This window comes from Rhinatrema bivittatum, chromosome 4 (assembly GCF_901001135.1).
Source record: "Rhinatrema bivittatum chromosome 4, aRhiBiv1.1, whole genome shotgun sequence".
NCBI classification, from domain to species: Eukaryota; Metazoa; Chordata; class Amphibia; order Gymnophiona; family Rhinatrematidae; genus Rhinatrema; species Rhinatrema bivittatum.
In genome coordinates, this window is record NC_042618.1 from 382,148,658 (window position 1) to 382,169,825 (window position 21,168).

At 45.8% G+C, this 21,168-nt stretch overlaps 1 protein-coding gene across 1 annotated transcript in view; it reads right to left on the reverse strand.

The window, feature by feature from the left end:
- DNAH12 (dynein axonemal heavy chain 12) overlaps positions 1–21,168 on the reverse strand; it is a 1,160,754-nt gene that overhangs the window by 515,636 nt on the left and 623,950 nt on the right. The window contains 3 exon segments of the mRNA XM_029600929.1: positions 4,818–4,927; positions 18,735–18,854; positions 20,530–20,775. Coding sequence (XP_029456789.1) covers positions 4,818–4,927; positions 18,735–18,854; positions 20,530–20,775 — 476 coding nt within the window.

Sequence of the window (21,168 nt, forward strand, 5' to 3'; positions counted from 1 at the left end):
CACAAGTAGCAAGACTCAGGATAGGCAGCAGGTACCATAGGGTTCATTGGAAACTCTGCACGTCCTGTCTCCACAGTTGTCTTCGCTTTCTCCCGGTTAAGAAAAGCTGTCATAGGGCATGTTGCAGTATTTGCAGTGCTGCTTTTTCTTAGATAAATATTGTTGCTGTATGAGTCCAGGAAATTAATGGTGTTTACTGTGACTGGTTTACTACATCAGTGCTAAAGTATTTATCATTAAGAATATAACTACCATGGCTCAGACCTATGTGCCTAGTCCCCATCCATGTTAACCTTGGGCCCAGCCAAAAAATCAGTTCTGGCTATGTCACTACCAAGGCTAGACTCACTCCACAGCCAATCTGCTGAGTCCTTCTCCCTACCAGGCAGATTACCATTCACACACAAAGAAACCCATCCCCCCAGGCGGGTTCCTATTCACACCTATACCCATCCCCCCAGGCAGGTTCCCATTCATACACACACACACACACCCTCCCAGATAGGTTCCCATTTACTCACACACATACACAAATACATCCCCCCCAGGGCAGGTTCCCATTCTCACACACCCACACACACAAACACCCACACTCAAACCCATCCCCCCAGGCAAGTTCCCATTAAGAACATAAGAACATGTCATACTGGCTCACACCAAGGGTCCATCAAGCCCAGCATCCTGTTTCCAACAGTGGCCAATCCAGGCCATAAGAACCTGGCAAGTACCTAAAAACTAAGTCTATCCCATGCTACTGATGCTAGTAATAGTAGTGGCTATTTTCCAAGTCAACTTAGTTAAAGCAGGTAATGGACTTTTCCTCCAAGAACGTATCCAAACCTTTTTTAAACCCAGCTATACTAAATGTACTAACCACATCCCCTGGCAACAAATTCCAGAGTTTAATTGTGCATTGAGTGAAAAAGAACTTTCTTCCGATTAGTTTTAAATGTGCTACATGCTAACGTCATGGAGTGCCCCCTAGTCCTTCTATTATCCGAAAGAGTAAATAACCAATTCACATCTACCCGTTCTAGACCTCTCATGATTTTAAACACCTCTATCATATGCCCCCTCAGCCATCTCTTCTCCAAGCTAAACAGCCCTAACCTTTTTAACCTTTCCTCATAGGGGATATGTTCCATCCCCTTTATCATTTTGGTTGCCCTTCTCTGTACCTGCCCCATCGCAACTATATATTTTTTGAGATGCGGCAACCAGAATTGTATATAGTATTCAAGGTGCGGTCTCATCATGGAGCAATACAGAGGCATTATGACATTTTCCGTTTTTTTTCACCATTCCCTTTCTAATAATTCCCAACATTCTGTTTACTTTTTTGACTGCCGCAGCACACTGAACCGACGATTTCAATGTATTATCCACTATGATGCCTAGATCTCTTTCCTGGGTGGTAGCTCCTAATATGGAATCTAACATGGTGTAACTATAGTAAGGGTTATTTTTCCCCATATGCATCACCTTGCACTTATCAACATTAAATTTCATCTGCTAATTGGATGCCCAATTTTCCAGTTTCACAAGGTCTTCCTGCAATTTATCACACTCCGCTTATGATTTAACTACTCTGAATAATTTTGTATCATCTGCAAATTTGAAGAATGTTTTTTTGGCTACAATAGCCTTTCACCTCACCTTTTAACCATGCCGGTAATCATTTTGCCTTCCTTCCACCTTTCTTAATGCGTGGAATACATCTGGACTAAGCGTCTGAGATTGTATTTTTAAACAATGTCCATGCCTGTTGAACACGTTTAACCTTTGCAGCTGCGCCTTTCAGTTTTTTTCTATTTTCCTCATTTTATCAAAGTTTCCCTTTTGAAAATTTAGTGTTAGAGCTGTAGATTTACTTATTGTCCCTCTTCCAGTTATTAGTTCAAATTTGATCATGCTATGATCACTATTGCCAAGTGACCCCACCACCGTTACATCTCTCACCAAATCCTGCATTCCACTAAGAATTAAATCTAAAATAGATCCCTCTCTCATTGGTTCCTGAAGCAAGTGCTCCATGAAGCAGTCATTTATTCCATCCAGGAACTTCATGATTCTAGCATGTCCTGATGTTACATTTACCCAGTCAATATTGCGGTAATTGAAATCTCCCATTATTAGTGCACTGCCAAATTGGTTACATTCCCTGATTTCTCTTAGCATTTCATCATCTGTCTGACCATTTTGTCCAGGTGGACGGTAGTATATTCCTATCACCATACTCTTACCCAACACACATGGGATTTCTACCCATATAGATTCTACTGAGCATTTATTAGTCTCTTGTATGATCTTTATCCTGTTGGACTCTATACCCTCCCGGACATAAAGTGCCACACCCCCACCAAGTTGATCTTCCCTATCATTGCGATATAATTTGTACCCTGATAGAGCACTGTCCCATAGGTTATCTTCCTTCCACCAGATCTCTGAAATGCCAATTATGTCAATCTCATTACTGCTATACACTCTAACTCTCCCATCTTATTTCTTAGACTTCTGGCATTGGCATTCAGAAATTTCAAAGTGTGTTTTTTGTTTTGTACGCCTGGTCGTGCCAAGCCTGTCCTTGCTTTGTAATGTCTTCAGTAGAAAACCTGTCCCCAACAACTCCAAGCTAACTGTCCCTGGGCACAGATGTGCAGACATGCTGCAGTAATTACCCAGAGCCCCTGATATATTTTTTTTTTATAATTTTTTATTTATTCAAATGTTTTCATTTATACAATCAAGAATATTTCTTGACAGATAGAAATTACAACAGATAACAGGAAATTAAAGCTATACAGCACTTTACATACTGACTTATCAACTATATTATGTCATGTCGTAAATATCTCAGTCCCCCAATACAGGGATCCAAGTGTTTATGAAGGCTATTTCAAATAAAAATTATTAACTTAATATGTAAACATTAGCATTAGTGGAATTATATCTATCTTGAGAACAATTGCAGGATTCATTGAGGTAGTGCATCTGACTGGTTTTTATCTTCAGAAATAAAAGAGGTATTATCAGTAATAAATTTAGTAAGCTGTGAAGGGTCGTGAAATGTATATTTAACATTACAATAACTTATATTGCATTTACAAGGAAATTTTAACCTAAATGTAGCACCCATCTGTAACAGCTTAAGTCACATAATCAGAATTGTTTCCTTCTTTTTTGAGTTTCTTTAGCCACATCTGGGAATATTTGCACTGACATCCTCAAAAATAACTCCTTACGATGTCTAAAATATATTTTCATAATCAAATCCTTATCTGATTCAAGGAGTAAAGATATGACTAAAGTCGCTGGTTGAGCTTCCATAGTATGAGATGATTCCAAAAGTTCAAAGACGTTTAAAGGTGATAAAACATTATAGTCCTGTCCCTCAATGGCTTTTGTTTTCGTTGATGGTATGTAGAAAATCTTTGTTAAAGGAGGTGTAGTTTGTAGAGCCCCTAATATTTTTATAATGTGGGTGGACCTTTGTTCAGCCACTAATTGGCCATAGCTCCTAGCCCTTAGGATTTATGTCAGCTTAAATGGAGATAGCATTCCTGCATAGGCCCTCTTCCAGAGGCTGCCTATAGATGATGATCTCCCAGGCCACAAAGGGGGGGGGTGAATCTTTGTGAGAGTGTAGCAGTATAGATTTGATTTTCAGTATGCTCTCCAAGTTAAGCCCTCAGTTTAGTACAGTGAGGGAGAGACACTGCCCTGCCAGCTCCCCAAAAGTAGACTGGAGAGGAAGGAAGAAGGATTTTTGCAGTTTTTCTGAAGTTTTCTCACAGTTTTACCCTTAGCCTTCTGACGAAAAATTCCCTGCTCAGTGGGTCAGGAGGGAGCTGTGTGTCTCTTTGCCCAGTTCAAGAAGAGGCTGCAGTGACTGTGCAGAGAGACTTAATTTTTTTACCAAAAGATCTGGAAGCTATTTCTGCCACCCTTCCTTACCCTAAGCTGGAAGCTGGAAGGATTACTTTCAGTGGCTGGCCTTTCCTCCCAGAAGGCTGCACCTGCATCTGTTTTGAAGAGGAGTTAGGAGGGAGAACGTAGAAGGATATCTGGAGACCCCCAATGGAGTTTCCACCCCTGGGACACAGGACAATTCCAGGTTGAAGTAAGAGATTCTTTGTGGACCTCAGCTAGTAGGTAGGGTATCCGTCACGGTTAGCACAACTCCAGCCCACTTAGGACACTTACTCCCTGTCATGGAGGATAAGTCAGTTTCAAGCCCCTGCCTGGAGGGACACATCCAGAGTGTTAGTGATCAGTTAATTCCTGACAAGGACTCTGGATGTAACTGGGCATTTTATTTGCTGCATCTCTTGATTATTTTGAACTCAGTCAAAATAAACTTTAATTTAACCACCCATCCAGAGAATCCAGCCTGATTTGTAAGTGTCCTTGTATCAAAGAGCAAGGTTAACACACACTTATGGAATACTTTACAACCCTGCCTGGGCCAAAGAAAGGACCCACCCCTTGGGAAAAGAATGTGGGGCAAGAGAGAGCTGGCCACGTAAAATAAATTCTTTTATAGCCTTTAGGATATGTGCCATCCACTAAGAAAGTGTTACATTAATAGATAATTGTTATAAAGAAGATCATAAATGCATACAATTCCTTACATGTGCATAGAGTTATAGAAAAACACAAAAGAAGCAAAATGCTTAAAATAACAAAGGCAAAAAGATAAACAGAAGTTTATGGATTTCTACTCTGAAAATCTTCAAATCAAAGTGGCATCAGGCATCAAATTCTATGCTAAATAAAGTTCAGATTATGGTAATAATAAAACGTTACTGCAATCTTACCCATGCCTTACAATCATCATTTCGTAAGTTTGAATCATTTTTTCAAGAAAAACCATCACGGGCTGAACGTTATGTTTACTGCAGCATTCCTTAGCACATTGCAGAAAGTTCTGATGAAACCAAGAAAAATGTAAATATATTAATAATTGTAATAATTGTATTTATTTATTTATATATATTATGAGGGGATCTTAATAGTTCTCTGTCCCTAATTACCTATCTGAACAGATATTTATGAATGATGTCAGAGAGAGCAGCACTATTGGTATTTCAGACATTTTCCTACGGGGTTAATTGTATTTCTTTCTTGCTTTTTTCCAGAGAAGGTGACTAAGGTTCAAGGTCAGAGTTTTCAGGCCTTTAAGCAGGCTGATGCAGGAAGCTCCGTGTTAAAACTAAGTGCTGAAATTCAGTACACAATTTTCTAATGCAAAAGCTACTTTAAAAAAAATTCCTGATGTAGTAAGCTAGTTATGTTAATATAGGGGTATTAAAATGTGCAGATACCCAGTTAAAATGTGCATTCAGCAGAAGCTAAACACCCACTTTAACTCAGGGGAAAGGGGAGCCACCACCAACAGCTGGGATTTCTTGCTTACCCAGAACCAGCTGCAGCTTCCATTGAGGAGATGCCCCGGCTGGAGACTGAGACAGGTTGGGGGTCCTGCCCACAGCACAGGTAGCAGCCCCAATCCCACCCATCCCTCTGTACAGCCCTGGAACTGATTCCTGCCATCCCATTACCACAGCCTGTATTAGAAGAAAAAGCAGAGTTGCTTACCTGTAACAGGTGTTCTCCCAGGACAGCAGGATGTTAGTCCTCACATGGGTGACATCATCAGATGGAACCCTGTCACAGAATACTGTTGTCAAAGTTTCTAGAACTTTGACTGGCACACTGAGCATGCCGCTAACCCTGTGGCCACACGGGGTCCCCCTTCAGTCTCATTTGTAGCAAAACGTACGAGCGAAAAATAAAATAAGAAAGCATTGTCAAACCCAACTCTGAGGGGTGTCAGGTGGGTTTCATGAGGACTAACATCCTGCTGTCCTGGGAGAACACCTGTTACAGGTAAGCAACTGCTTTCTCCCAGGACAAGCAGGATGGTAATCCTCACATATGGGTGAATAGCAAGCTACAGACTGACTCATAACGAAGCAGGCCAACCAGCACACAACCTGTGCAACAGGCACAACAACTGGGGTGCTGTTGACTGTGATGAGGCAGCCTGAAATTCACAGAGGATCGAGGTAGGACGAGTTGGGTTTTTACACTGGGAATAAGTTCCGTAGGACAGACTGACCAAAGACGGGGTCTTATCGACCAGCCTTGTCAAGACAGTAGTGGGCTGCGAAGGTGTGGAGAGAGCTCCATGTTGCAGCCCTGCAGATGTCGGCAATCGGTATTGAACGATAGTGTGCTACTGATGTTGCCATGGCCCTGACTGAGTGCGCCTTTACCCGGAGTCTTATCGACCAGCCTTGTCAAGACAGTAGTGGGCTGCGAAGGTGTGGAGAGAGCTCCATGTTGCAGGCCTGCAGATGTCGGCAATCGGTATTGAACGATAGTGTGCTACTGATGTTGCCATGGCCCTGACTGAGTGCGCCTTTACCCGTCCCTGAAGTGGAAGGTCTGCTTGCTGGTAGCAGAACGCAATGCCATCTGCTAACCAGTTGGAGAGAGTCTGCTTGCCCACTGCAACTACAAGCTTGTTTTTGTTAAAAGAAACAAAGAGTTGGGTGGACTTCCTGTGGGCTGCAGTGCAATCTAAATAAAATGCAAGCTCACGATTACAGTCCAAGGTGTGCAGAGCTCGTTCATCCGGGTGGGCGTGAGGCCTTGGAAAGAAAGTGGGCAAGACTATGGACTGATTTAAGTGGAAATCTGTTACCACCTTAGGAAGGAATTTAAGGTGAGTGCAGAGAGCCACCCGGTCATGGAGGAACCTTGTGTAGGTGAGTAGGTCACAAGGGCCTGTAACTCACTTACCCTGCGAGCAGACGTGATGGCTACTAGGAAAATTACTTTCCATGTAAGATATCTGAGTTCACAGGAGTGCAGGGGCTCAAAAGGAGGATGCATGAGCCGTGCAAGTATCACACTGAGGTCCCATGCCACGATCGGTGGACGTAAAAGAGGTTAAGCTGTAATAAGCCTCTCATGAAGTGACCCCACAAGGGGGTTGAGCCTTTATCGGGGCATCCCCTATTCCTTGATGGTACGCAGAGATGGCACTGAGGTGTACTCGTATGGAGGAAGTCTGGAGACCAGATTCCGAGAGGTGCCAGAGATAGTCTAAGAGTTTTGGTGTGGGGCAAGAAAAGGGATCAAAGCCCTTCTGTGTACAACACAAGTTAAACCTCTTCCACTTAGAGCGGTAAGACTTTCATGTGGAAGGTTTTTGTGAAGCTATGAGGACTTGAGAAACGCTACTAGAAAGATTGAGAGGCTGTAGTATCAACCTTTCAACATCCAGGCCGTCAGAGACAGGGTCTGGTGGTTTGGGTGGCGTAACTTGCCGTGATTCTGTGTTATGAGGTTGGGCGCCGTGCCTAGGCGAATGGGTTTCTGGACAGAGAGGTCGAGACGTATGGGAAACCAGACTTGGCGTGGCCAATATGGGGATATGAGTATCATTGAGCCTCAGTCCTGTTGTAGCTTCACGAGAGTCTTGCTTATCAGCGGAATCAGAAGGTACGCATATAGCAGACCTGTGTTCCAGGGGCGGGTGAAGGCATCCATGGTTGGTGCTCTTCAATCCCTGTGCAAGAAGCAGAAGCGATCCACTTTGCGGTTCTGATAGGATGCAAAGAGGTCGATATTTGACTGACCCCTCCGGTGGAAGATTCTGCTCACAACAGAGGGATCTAGAGACCACTCGTGGGGCTGGAAACTTCGGCTTAGGCTGTCCCCTACTGTATTCTGTGTGCCTGCCAGATAAGTGACTCGCAGTAGAATTGAGTGCGACAGGGCCCAGGCCCAAATCTGCGCCGCCTCTTGGCAGAGCAGGTAAGAGCCCATGACCCCCTGTTTGTTCAGGTACCACATTGCAATTTGCTTGTCTTTTCAATCAAGACTACTTTGTTCAAGAAGCAGTGCATGAATGCATAAAGGGCGTACCGCATTGTTCGAAGCTCTAGGAAGTTGATCTGATAGGATGCTTCGGCTTTTGTCCAAGACGCTTGGGTTTGAAGGCCTTCGACATGGGCTCCCCATCCTAGGTTGGGGGCGTCCGTGGTTAAGGTCACCTGAGGAGCTGGTTGCTGGAAGGGAAGACCTGTTTTTAAGTTGGCCTTGTGAGTCCACCAGGCAAGGGACAGACGAAGCTGGCTCGTTATGTGCACAAGGGATGAAAGCGGCTGAGTGGCTTGATGCCACTGAGATTTTAGAATCCATTTTGTCACTCTCATGGCTAGGCATGCCATTGGGGTGACGTGGACTGTTGATGTCATATGGCCGAGCAACGTGAGTAATTGGCGAGCTGAGGCTATTTGTCGATGAGGATAGAGCTGGCAAGGTTGGACAACGTGGTTGTGCAGTCGTCGGTTAAGAATCCATTGGCCACCATGGTGTTCAGTTCTGCTCCTATAAAGGAGAGATGGTGAGATGGTGTCAAGTGGAATTTCAGGTAGTTGATCAGAAAACCCAATGAGTGCAGCAGACGTATGGTGAGACTGAAGGAGTTGAGGGCTCCTTGCCTAGACTGGCTTTTTATAAGCCAGTTGTCTAGATATGGAAAGACATGGATGCCTTTGCGGTGTAACTGTGCAGTGATGACTGCCAGGCACTTTCTGAATACTCGGGACGCCGAGGCTAGCCCGAATGGCAGTACCTTGTATTGATAGTGTCTGTGACCCACCACAAATCGCAGGTATTTGCGATGAGGACGGAAGATTGAAATATGGGCGTATGCATCCTGAAGGTCCAGAGAGCAGAGCCAATCCCCTTGTTGGAGCAGAGGGAGCATGGTGCCCAGGGATATCATTCTGAACCGTTCCTTGTGAAGAAATGTGTTTAAGGCACGGAAATTTAGAATAGGCCACCGGTCTTTTTTGGGATTAGGAAATATCGGGAGTAGAACCCTCTACCCTGTTGAGTCGAGGGAACCGGTTCTACTGCCTTGGCCAACAGAAGGGTCAAGAGCTCTGACTCGAGAAGTCCTGGGTGATCGTCCCAGCTCCAGGTTGAAATGGGCGGGGAGTCTGGGGGTACAGTTGAAAAATTTAGACGGTAACCGTGGGTTATGATGGATAATACCCACTGGTCCGTGGTAATTGGGCGCCAATTGGCTGCAAAGTGACAGAGGCGGCCTCCCACTGGTGACCTGGGTTGTGGGATCAAGGGGGGGGGGGGCTGCTGCTCTCTGGAAAGAAGTCAAAATCCAGTCGCAGGACCAGCTTGTGGAGCTGCTGTGCTCTAGGTGTCCTCGCTTGGCGTGCATGTTCTCTCTGAGGGGCCTGAGCTGGTCGAGCACGGGACGTGGGAGGATAATATCTGCATGGTCTGTAGAATTGTTTCCTGGTGTCCCTGTGATTGCTCCTGCGGGCTACGGAGGGTGTGTCTGAGGTGACAGTTGAAAGATGACATAGGGTTTCATGATGGTCCTTTAACTGGACCACTGCATATTGAATCTTGTCCCCGAACAGGTTTTCACCTGTACAGGGGAGATCTGCAAGTTTGTCCTGCCCCTCCAGGCATAGGTGTTGGCCTTGAGCCAGGCCCAGCGTCTAGCACTGATGCCCGCTGCTGAGACTCTTGGTGCTGTTTCAAAAGAGTCGTAAGCAGCTCTGACCTCATGTTTACCTGCTTCCAATCCTTTTTGCAGGATAGAGGACAAGGTCTCTTGATGTTGCTGTGGTAAGGTCTCTGCGAAATCCTGGACTTGTTTCCAGATATTTTTGTTATATTGGGTCATGTATAATTGATATGCTGCTATTCGCGCTATCAACATGGACCCTTGAAAGACTCTGTGCCCCAATGTATCCAGCGCCTTCTGTTCCTTTCCAGGAGGAGCAGAGGAGTGTGGACGGGATCTTTTAGCCTTCTTTTGGGCTGATTCCACCACTACAGAATGGTGGGGCAATTGGCTTTTTTGAAATCCTGGGGCTTTTTGGACCACCTGGATGATGAATGGTCCCACAGGTGGTGCAAGAGGTCAAGCAGAACTTCGTGCACTGATATTGCCATTACCTCTTTTGAAGCATCTACAAATTGTAAGACCTCCACCATTTTGTGGTGAGCGTCCTCCTCCATTATGAGTGGAAATGGAATGGTTTCGGACATCTCTTTGACAAAGCTGGCAAAAGAGAGGTCTTCTGGGGGAGAACAACACCTTTCTTCCAGGGGTGAAGGCTCTGAGAGAAATTCATCGGAAGCTTGTGAGGAATGGTCCGAGGATCATAGGGAGTTTCTTCCTCTCCCGCTGGGATTCCTGAGGGAGGAAGGATGCCAGAGCCTAGAGGGCGAGAAGGCATTGATGGACGTTGAGGTGGCACTGGCCTCGAAGGAAGCGGTGCTGGCATTGAGGGCACTGAGGCGGATGAGGTGCGCTTAGGCACTGACAGTCCAGATGGCCCTGTAGCGGGCTCCGGCATCAGTGGATCCCATGCCAGGATCGGGCCGGAAGTCGCCTCCTCCTCCTCTGAGGAACCCGGAATGGGAATCAGGATCTGTGGAGGCCTCAATGGTTGACTCGGTGCCAGCGTGTCCGATGGCACGGGCTGAGTCGGCAGGGCACCGCTGAGGGTGTCCAAGCACTGGAGGAGCAGTGCGAACATCGAGGGTGCCAATTCCGGTGCCGGTATGGGAGCCGGTGCCGGTGGCGACTGGAAGCCCCAAAGGGCATTCAGCACTGCCTGTTGGACTAATCTGTCCAACTCCTCCCTGAAGGCTGGTGTAGACAACACTGCGCCTGGGGTAGGAGGCACACTAGGCATAACTGGAGCCTCCACAGGGGTCTGTGGAGGCTCAGTACCCGGCACCGATATCGGTGGGGAACGCCTCAGGGTCCTGGGCTCCTCTCTCCGGGCCCTCTTCGCAGGCGGCTCGGTGGAAGTCGATGCCGCTGCGGTATCGGTGCCGGCACAGTCCGGGGCCGCACATCAGTTCTGGTGACAGTGTTTCCGTCGGTGCTCAGTCTGGTCCTTCTCTGGCACCGAGGATGATGACGCCGATGCCTTCGAAGGGGTCGGTGATGGACAGTCACCTGCTCCACGATGTTCCTGGCAGGGCATCTCCGAAGTAGATGGGCCCCCTCCGGTTGGCATCACTTGAACTGGAGTTGATGGAGCAGAACGTTTTGACGCAAACAAATGCTCCATCTTGTCCAGTCGAGCGAGCCAGCCTTTGGGGGTCATTTGAACACAACTAGGGCATCGACGGATGTCGTGCGAGGGTCCTAAGCACAAAACACAGACATTGTGCGGGTCTGTTATGGAAATGATCCTCGGCCACTTGGGGCATTTTCTAAACCCAGTCGCCATGCTGAAAAATATGGCGCGTGCGGTTGGTGACCATCTGGCACCGAGAGGTATGCCGCCGGGAACCGACCACAAACCGCGGGAAAGACAATTACCGAGCGTCGGAGGGAACAGAGCGCGATGGGGGACCCCGTGAGGGTGATATTTGAAAGATAAACTTCAAATTTTTCTGTGAGGAAAAGTGTGAGAAACTTCTCATAGAGCTCCTAAACTGCGAGGCAACTTGCTGCGCGGAAAAAAAAGAGACTGAAGGGGAACCCCATGTGGCCACAGGGTTAGTGACATGCTGGGCATGCTTAGTGTGCCAGTCAAAGTTCTAGAAACTTTGACAAATGTACTCCGTGACAAGGCTCCATCTGATGATGTCACCTGTGTGTGAGGACTACCATCCTGCTTGTCCTGGGAGAACTAAGCCTTACATTGGTTTATTATATACTGCTCATTATAGTGCAACTTGCAGCAGAGACAGCATTTGTTGATGTGGGGAACATAAAAGACCATGATGTTAGTGGCACCCAGCTTCTCCTTACAAGGGCTGAGAATGTGGCAGGGGGCAGCTTCCTGAAGAAAGTCACATTTTACTCTCTGACCAGCAGTAAAATTTCCAGTGCTTTGTAAACATGAGTTAAGTCTGAACACCTTTCTTCATCAGGGGTAATGTTTAATACCCTTGTTTGTATGTGATTTCCATGCGAGAATGCTAAGATGGACACACAGTTTTACACACTCATTTTGGGCATGTAAAAATCCTTCCTGCATCAGCAGAAGGTTTATAGGCACAAAATGTGCACTAAGTGCAGTAAAACTGTGCATTCTGCTGAACACCTCTTATTGCAATGGCCTGAAGGAGAGGGAGTAAGCCTGGAGTTTAGAAGGATCTAGAATGGGAGATAACCCAGAGATGATCCTTGTGAAAGGAGAGTTATCACTAAAATTGTTGTCTGCAATGAAGATTACCTTATCTGTCTTAAGAGGTGGATTTACTGTCTGGGGTAAAGGATGGCTGCCAGGTCTGTGATCCTGTCCCATAAGTTTCTGCACCAAGGAGTGGCAGCAAAAGCTACTAGAGTATAATTCAAAGTATTCTAAGAGGAGGAACCTTCAGAGGACTTTTGAGGATGTTTCACCTTCAAGCAAGAAGACAGTTAAGCTCCTGTTTGGAGAAGATAATTTGCAAACCTTAACCAAGTACCAATACAAGGACAGTCCCAGTGAGGGAGAATCTTTAGAGTGCACTGCTAGGGAATGTATACTAGTTTGATCATGTCATGTTTTATTGTATAGATGTAAACCGATATGATGTCTCCACAAATATTGGTATACAAAAAGTGAATAAATAAAATAAATAAAATAGGGTGTGGGAGGAAAGGAACCACTAGTAGATCTCGGTAGCAGGAGCAGCAGCACCATTTGAATGACGTTATCTCCTGCTGTTGCGGGACCAGTCTTGCGAGAAAAGCAGCAATCTTGCAGCTCTTCTCGTGAGACTGGCCCGTGGCAGGACATGATGTCAATCAAATGCTGCTGCTGCCGGTTCGATTGGGAGATCTACATGTTGATGCATTGGATCGGTCAGGGGTTTGGGTTACCTCTGCCCAATCCGATAACGAAATCTAAGCTAGCAAGCCTCCTTTAGTGTCTCCTATGCCGTGGGCAGTCTGCTGGCCTTTCCTTTATTTTGGCCACTTTGCTGCTCCTGCTGCCTGCTCACTTGAAAAGGAAGGGCAATCCTGACTGTAATAAGCTGCACCAGGGAGTGGAAGGAGAAAGAGCTTGGGGAGGGCTAAGAGGCTGGACGTGACTGGATGAGAAGATGGGGAAAGGGCATAGGGAGCAGCAGAAATAAAGTGGGGAAAGCATAGGAAGGGGTGAGAAGAGGGGAGGAAAGAGCCTCTAGAGGAAGGGAGAGGGGATAAAGGGGAAAAAAGCTGAGATAGTGACTTACTAAGGAGGGAGAAGAATCTCTGGAAGGACAGAGATGGGGGAAGAACTGAGGTAGTGTAAGAAGGGGGAATCTCTAGAAGGAGGAGGGAAGGGAATGAAAAGTGGGAGAAAGAGCAAGATAGTGAGGGGAAAGGGGAGGAAGAGCTGAGGTAGTAAGGGAATGACATGAGAAGTGAAGGAAGAGCTGAGGTAGTAAGACCATGGGTCATCTGTAGACCCTCATCCTGTCCATTGGCAGCCAAAGCAGAGAAGAGGCTGTGGGCTGCCAGCGGACCCCATTTCACCAGCAAAGTGACTTGGAGGCCACTTCACTTTGTTATCCTGACCCAATGGATGCCAAAGTGAAGATGTGGGCCCAAGGCTGCCAGGGGAGCAAGTGGAAGAAAAGAAGGTGAAGCACCTGTGTGTGAGAGAGCATGTGTGTGTCTGTGTGTATATATGAGAGGGCGCGCATATGTTTGTGTGTTTGAGAAAGGGAGTGTATGTGTTTGTGAAACAGAAGGAGCATGTGAGAGAGTTAGTATGAATGTGTGGGAGTGAAAAAGCATGTGTATGTGTGTGTGAATGTATGTGTGCGCATGTGGGAGAGACTGACTGTGTGCATCTGAGAGAGGAAGCATGAGTGTGTGAGCCCGAGTATCTATATGAGAGAGAAAATGTGTATGCATATATGAGAGAGAGAGAGAGGAGAAAGTTTGTGTGTCCTCCTTCCCCCTCTTGTTGGTTCCTGGACCAGCTGCTCCATGAGGCAATCATTTATTTCATCTAGAAACTTTAACTCCTTAGCATGTCCTGATGTGATATTTACCCAGTCAATATTCGGGTAATTGAAATCTCCCATTACTGTACTGCCAAATTTGTTAGCTTCCCTAATATCATCCATTTGTTCGTTTTGGCCAGATGGATGTTAATATTCCCGATCACTATACTCTTCTCTATATGGAATTTTCACCCATGAAGATTCTACTGTGCATTTAGTCTTCTACAGGATCTTTATCCTGTTGGACTCTGTGCCATCCCTAACATAAAGCGCCACACTCTCACCAAATAGATCCACCCTATTTACTATGATATAATTTGTACCCTGGTATTGTTAGGGCTCCCAGCTGCGTGAGATCGCGACTGGGTCTCCTCACCTGGGTGGGCAGGAGGCCGGTGCTGGCTCCCCCTGTCACCGTCTCCTCCCGCAGATGCCAACCGCCGCAGCAGCGGCCTGCTCTCACAGCTCCTTCACACACCGCCGATGCTGTGCTCCATGTCCAGCCCCATAGGCACGCGTGCCTCTACAGGGAATTTAAAGGGCCAGTGGCAGGAAACCTCTCCGCAGCCCGGGGAGATGACGTCAGACAGGGTGGGTATTTATATCCTACTTTGCCACTTCACCTCAGCAATGGGTCCTCCTCATACTTTGAGTACGAGTTGTCTGCATTCCTGATTCCTGCCTTCCTGCTCCTTGCCTCCAGTTCCTGCCTTGCTCCTCGTCTCCTCGGATTGATTCTCTGATTCTGACCCCGCTTCGCTTGACTCTGCTTGATCTCCACCTGCCCTGACTCCAGCCTGGTACCTCGATTCTGCTTGTTCTTCACCTGCCCTGACCTCCGGCTTGGCCCTTCATCTTTGCTTGTCCACTGCCAGCCCTGACCTCCGGCTTGTTCCTGTTCCTGCTCATCCACCGTCTGCCTCGACCCTTGGCCTGTCCATCACTGCTTCTGCTTCTCATCTCCCAGTTCGATGCCTTGAGAGAAAGACCCGTGCCCAAGTCCTGCCGGTCCCGGTACCCAAGAGCTTAACTCGCAGGGAACGAGGACTGGTATAGGTGAAAATCCTGTTGGGTCATCTTCTCCGAAACCGCCTCCCGACAACGAGGACCAACAGGGGCCTTCCCTGGTGGTAGTGACAACTTCGTCTCGGCTCAAGGGTCCACTTGCTCAACAGGTATAGTACTGTCCAATTGATTATCTTCCTTCCACCAGGTCGCTGAGATCTGTTTACCTCTTTATTCAGTGCTATCCATTCTAATTCTCCTATCTTACTTTTTAGTTTTCTAGCATTAGCAGGAATATTTATTTGTATATACAACTTTCCTAGCAGTTAACAGGGATAATTTGAAATCTTTTTAACTCAATCAAAAGTAGGCACATGGGCTACTTTTGCTTTTATTGGAACTTTTGTATGCTCTAATTCCCCTGTTAGAGTTATATGGGAGTTGCACTCTTTCATGCCTTGCACATTTTTTAATTCTATATTTTACACTGATATTTTCTGCTACAAGTGGTCCAGTGAAAGGTGTTTTCCAGAGTTTAGTTTGGGTTTTCATTAGAACATCATGCATTGGGAGCGCCTTGTATTGTTTCGAAGGGTGGTTGAATCTTAGGATTCCTTGTAAATTGATTATTTCTTCTGGGTCCTGTTTTAAGCTGAATGATATTGCTTCCAAAATTTTCAGTAAAAAATTTGGATGGTTGTGTTAAATTCCTGGGTTGTTCTAGCATCAAGTTGGCTGGTGGATCTAGAGAATGCACATCTGATTATATGAGTACAGAATCATATGAACTGAATGAATCATCTGATATGGTCTATAATTAGGAAGATGTTTCTGTTTTGTGCTTTTCTTCTGCTGTATTTTCCATTATCCTCTCAAAAGAGGAGGGTGAAAGTTTTGCTTGTAGGTGTTCCCACAATTTTTCTAATATAGGTTAAGCAGCAGACTTCTGTTGTTGAGGCACTTGCTTCATATATGTATTTATGAAGTCAGCCCATAATTTCTGCCTAAAAGCATGACATTCCTTCAGTGGTTGTTGTTGTGGTAGGATGTCTGGACATACAGTTTTGTTGACTTTGTCTGAGGCTCCAATGTTGGAGCTGAAGACCTAGGACTTTATATTTCTCTCTGTTTCCTCTTCTTTGAATGTTTCTTCCTACTTCAAGAAGATCAGAGGAAGAGCTTGGTGATGAAGATGTATCTTGTAGTGTGCAAGTACTTCTGTCCTGAGGCTTTGGCTCTGAGTGCTCTGAGGTGCTTTTTTTTCCATGTTTGTGATTCTTGGCGCCGATGCTTTGGTAGTGGTGAATCTTGGCGCTGATGCTTCCATGCCAATGGTTCTGCCCATTTGTTTTTGGTGCTGGTGGCTCATGGCTTCAGTATGTCTGCACTGTGCCTCTTCAGTGCATATGGCTCTCGGCTCTGACTCATTGACCGTTCAGTGCTCTGCCTCTATGACACAGGCATGTCTTAGCCCTGATGCTTTGATGCAGCTGCTTCTATCACCATTGTCTACCTGCTTCTTCAAACCTCAATTGTTTCTAAAATGGTTTCTGATTTACTTTGCTTTGATGAGCTTGGATACTCACATTTGAGTCAGAGTTCATGATAAATCAGTGTCCATGAGGACATACTTCCGCAGGGCCACAATTAGTAGAACTGTGATCCGGTCCAAAGCATTTTAAGCAAAGAGTATGCAACTCTAATATAGACATTTTATGTCCATACTATTTACATTTATTAAATAAGCTTCCCCCCTTCTTTTCCAAAGACATTCTGAAATTATGCAGTGAAGCCGAGAGAGAATTGATTTTCCAACCGTTTGCTGAGTGGACAAAAATAAACTGAGGAAACTCATGCATGGGGATGTTAGCATGGGAAGGTTCATTTATGCTCAGAGGGCAAAGTAGAACTTTTTGGGCTTTGAGAGAAAGCAATCCGACTCAGCATCGCTGGATCAAGTCACCCATCTCGTGTGACAATTTGTTCTGCTTGTTCATGGAGAAATGGAATTTCTTCCTATATCATGGGTTTTTAATAAATACCATGAAGTTAAATATATAATCCATCAGGAGTTTTAGCATTATATAATAAAACTTTAGATAGCAGTCATCATAAAAATGTATCCCAAAATATTTCAGAGTAAAATGTAATATATGTTCAAAATGTAGTAAAATACATCATCACGCTTCTACAGGTCAGGTTGTGATTAATATTTATAGGCATGGAGGAAGAGATAACTCCTCATTCAGGATTAAAGAGAATAACAGAGATGCTGACATGAATGAGTCCATTAAATATATACCTAGATAAGTGGTTTGAAAGTTGGAATGGTTATTGTACATTCTGATTAGCTGACTGCAAAAGAAAACAGGGTGCTATTAATTATAGCACGCCCTAATAATATATGATTTCAAGATTTTATGACATTTAGTATCAGTAACTGTTCAAGAACTCACACCTTCTGGAAAAGATATAAAGACAGGAGTGCTAGCACAGAGAAAACTACAGACTCTGTGTTGCACTGGAGGTGGACCCTTGGCCTGGTGCAGGATTGGTACGGCCCTCCAGCCAGACCCAGAGAGCGCCAGCCACCAGGAGGCGGAGCATAGGAGGAGACAGAGGCTAGCTGGAGCTTTGCCAATAGCAACCCGGGGTTCCCTCAGGTTGAGCCCTTGGTTACCCGGGCCACCTGGTCTTAGGTGGGCCTCGCAGGGTCTCCTAGAGAGGAAGCGCAGGGGAGTGCCCACCACGAACAAGGGTGCGCGGTCTATGTCCAAGTAGGAATGTCCAGAGATCGCAGAAGGCCAGAAGAGATTGTCCGAGTGGATAGCGAGGATCAAAGCCAGAATATCAGTCCAGAATGGTCAGCCGAAGCAGGGGTCAGTACCTGTAGTCAATCTGGAAGTAGTCAGGGTCAGGCAGAGGTCAAGTTCCAGGCAGCAATCAAGAGTAGTCAGATCAGGCAGAGGTCAAGTTCCAGGCAGCGATCAAGAGTAGTCAGGAGCAAGCAAAGGTCAGTACCGTGAGATCAGTCCAAAGGGTACTACCAGGGATGGAGAGATGAAAGAACAGAAGACGCTGGAACAAGAGACACGGGAGACACTGGAACAGGAGACACAGGAGCCGCTGGAACAAGAGAGACCAGAACAAGAGACATGGGAACAGGCAAACTAGCTAACACCAGAGTGTACGACCCGATTGCCAAGGCTAGGAAGTGGCGTCTGACCACTTCCTAAAGTACTGCCTTCAATCAGGGCGCGCCACAGAGCTGGGATCCACCCCTGGTCCTTGAAGAGGCTGGGAAGTCCACGCGCGCATGGCTAGGGGCGGGGCCGACGCCACAGAGGACACTGAGCCCCGCCATGAGGCCTGGACGGGAGACTGAGAGCGGGGGAGCCGGGGACGCTGCGAACTGGCTGCGGCTGCGGAGGAAGGAAGCCCGGAGCTTATGGACGAGACAGAAAGGTGAGCAGGCCCGACTGCGGAGCGGATGCGGCTGGGAAGCGCAACACTCTGGTGTAATTGAGATCCAAATTCTAGAGAAAGTTTTCTACTAAAGATGTATAGCACAACATTTTAGTTGGATAAGTTGAAGTGCTATGTCAGCTATTAGGAAATGCCTTTCCTTGTCAGTCATTGTTACAAAAGAGAAAGCAGCAAGTTATTTAACACCTGATGCAGAACCATCATAAGTGATAAGGAAAAAACACCCTTATAAATATACTTACGTTATAGTCTGCTTCAGGTAGAACAATCCCAGGGAATAAATCACTAGTTATACCATTGAAGAGGGGGATGTCATGGGACAAGAATTTAGGTTCATTCACATCCTTTATTGATCGAAGAAGCTAGAGGAAATACAAAATTATACAGATTCTTCTAGTAAAAAACATAATCTGGGCAGAGTGTTGTCAAATCACACATAAATTAGCTGGCAAATATGCACCTAAGTTACACAAATTTTCAAACCACACATAAGCATGTAAGTCCTCTTTGACAATTATCCCAGCAAAACTATATACAATTTTACCTGCTATTGGGAGCATGTGGTTTTGCTGAGAGAATTTATGTGCATGATTTTTAAAATCAGAAACTATTAGAGATGTGAATCGTGTGCCAGATCGTCTTAAAGATCAGATTCGGCTGGGGGGGGGGGGGGGGGGGGGGGGGAAATCTGATCGTTAAGATATGTGAATTGGAATCGTTTCCGATTCCAATTCACATTGCTAATTTTTTTTTTAGGGAGGCCCGCGCCGCTAAAAAAACCCAACCCACCGACCCTTTAAATCGACCCCCCCCCCAACCCCCCCACAACCTTTTAAAATTACCTGGTGGTCCAGGGGGGCCTCGGGGGGCCTCAGGGAGATATCCAGGGGGGCCTGATCCAGGGGGGCTGATGAGTAAAGATGGCCGGCCATCCAGTGCTCCTACCATGTGACAGGGGCCGGCCAATGGCACGGATACCCTGTCACATGGTAAGGGCAAAGGGGCATCGGCGGCATTTATTTTTAGAACAGCTGATGCCTGGGAACGGCAAATCTTTCCCCAAGGCCCCCCTGGATCTCTCCTCTCCCTGAGGCCCCCCTGGATCTCTCCCCGAGGCCCCCTGAGGCCCCCCTGGACCACCAGGTAATTTTAAAAGGTTTTGGGGGGTTGATTTAAAGGGTCGGGTGGTTGTTTTTTTTTAGCGGCGCGGGCCTCCCTAAAATAAAAGGGTCAGGAGGGTGGGGGGGTCGATTTAAAGGGTCGGGTGGGTTTTGTTTTTTTTTATCAGGCCATTGGCGCCATTTTAATTAGTGGCAGCCAAAATGGCGCCGATGGCCTGAGAACGGGAGATCGCGCCGGGAACCCCCCCCCCCCACTGGACCACCAGGTAACTTAACATTTTGGGGGGGTTCGGGAGGGTGGGGGAGGGTAAGGAATTGGTTTTAAAGGGTCGGGGTGGGTTTAGGGGTTGTTTTGGTGTGCCGGTTTTCCCGCCCTCCCCCAAATAATTCCCGTGCCCTATTTAACGATACAATACAAATGCCCCTGATGATAAATCGGGGGCATTTGTATTGTATCGTGCACTCTAACGATTTAGAACGATTTTAAAATTATCTGACGATAATTTTAATCGTTCAAAAACGATTCACATCCCTAGAAAGTATGTGCCTAAGTCCCAACTCTACCCAGACTCTATTCTCTGGAATGCCTCTCCACATACACATAAAAATACATGCATACAGTGTGTATACGCACACAGATTTTCACACATATTGGTCACGTAATTTTCTAAAGCGTCATTTCTGTGAGTAAAACACTAAATTATCTGCATAAGTCCCTTGAAAATTAACATAGGGCAATGTAAATCAAAACAATTTGGTATTTTAAAAGTCTATAAAGTGAAAAACAATAGCATTTTCAATTGCAATATGTTCAGTTCACTGTTTGATTAAAATAAAAACACATTATCTTTCTAAAACATTCTTTAATAACTGGTTAAGTATTTGTACTTTCTGTATCAATAAATCAAAAACTCACAAGTATATCTTCATTCTCCACTGGGAATTTCAGTTTCAGGTTGCCAGCTGCCACTAATACTGCTTTAACTGCACGCATACCATAGTCATAATGGAACTGAGATGAAAGTTGCTCTGAACAAAGCCTGTATGTCATTACTATCTTCACTGACAGGGGCTTAGCATGGAGAAACCCATATGAGTAGAGAGAGATCTCAGCTATCAGAGCATAGTTAGGAACCATCATGGCAACTGTTCGAAAAAGAACCTAGCAAAAACAGTAAAAATGAATAACTATGTGAAACATATGTTATAGAGACAGTGATGTGAATGATTGTTGAGAAATAAAATAAAGCATAATAGAGGACCTTCTACAAAAACCTGCTCACTGCTTCCAAAATTTTACCACACTAGTAACTGCTAAAGAAATATACGTTTATCTCTTTCACTATTGGTTCCAGGTTTTCTTATGAAAGATTTTGTTTGCAAAAATTCAGATGCATTTTTAAGTACTAACATGTCTAAACTTCGTTGCTATACAGACGTGTGTACAGTGCAATTTTAGTAATATATTGCTTTGATATATGCTGGAGCTTTGATTTAAAAATCTGACTGACTCAGTAATCAAGCCTCTGGAAGGGGGACAACTGCCTACTTACCC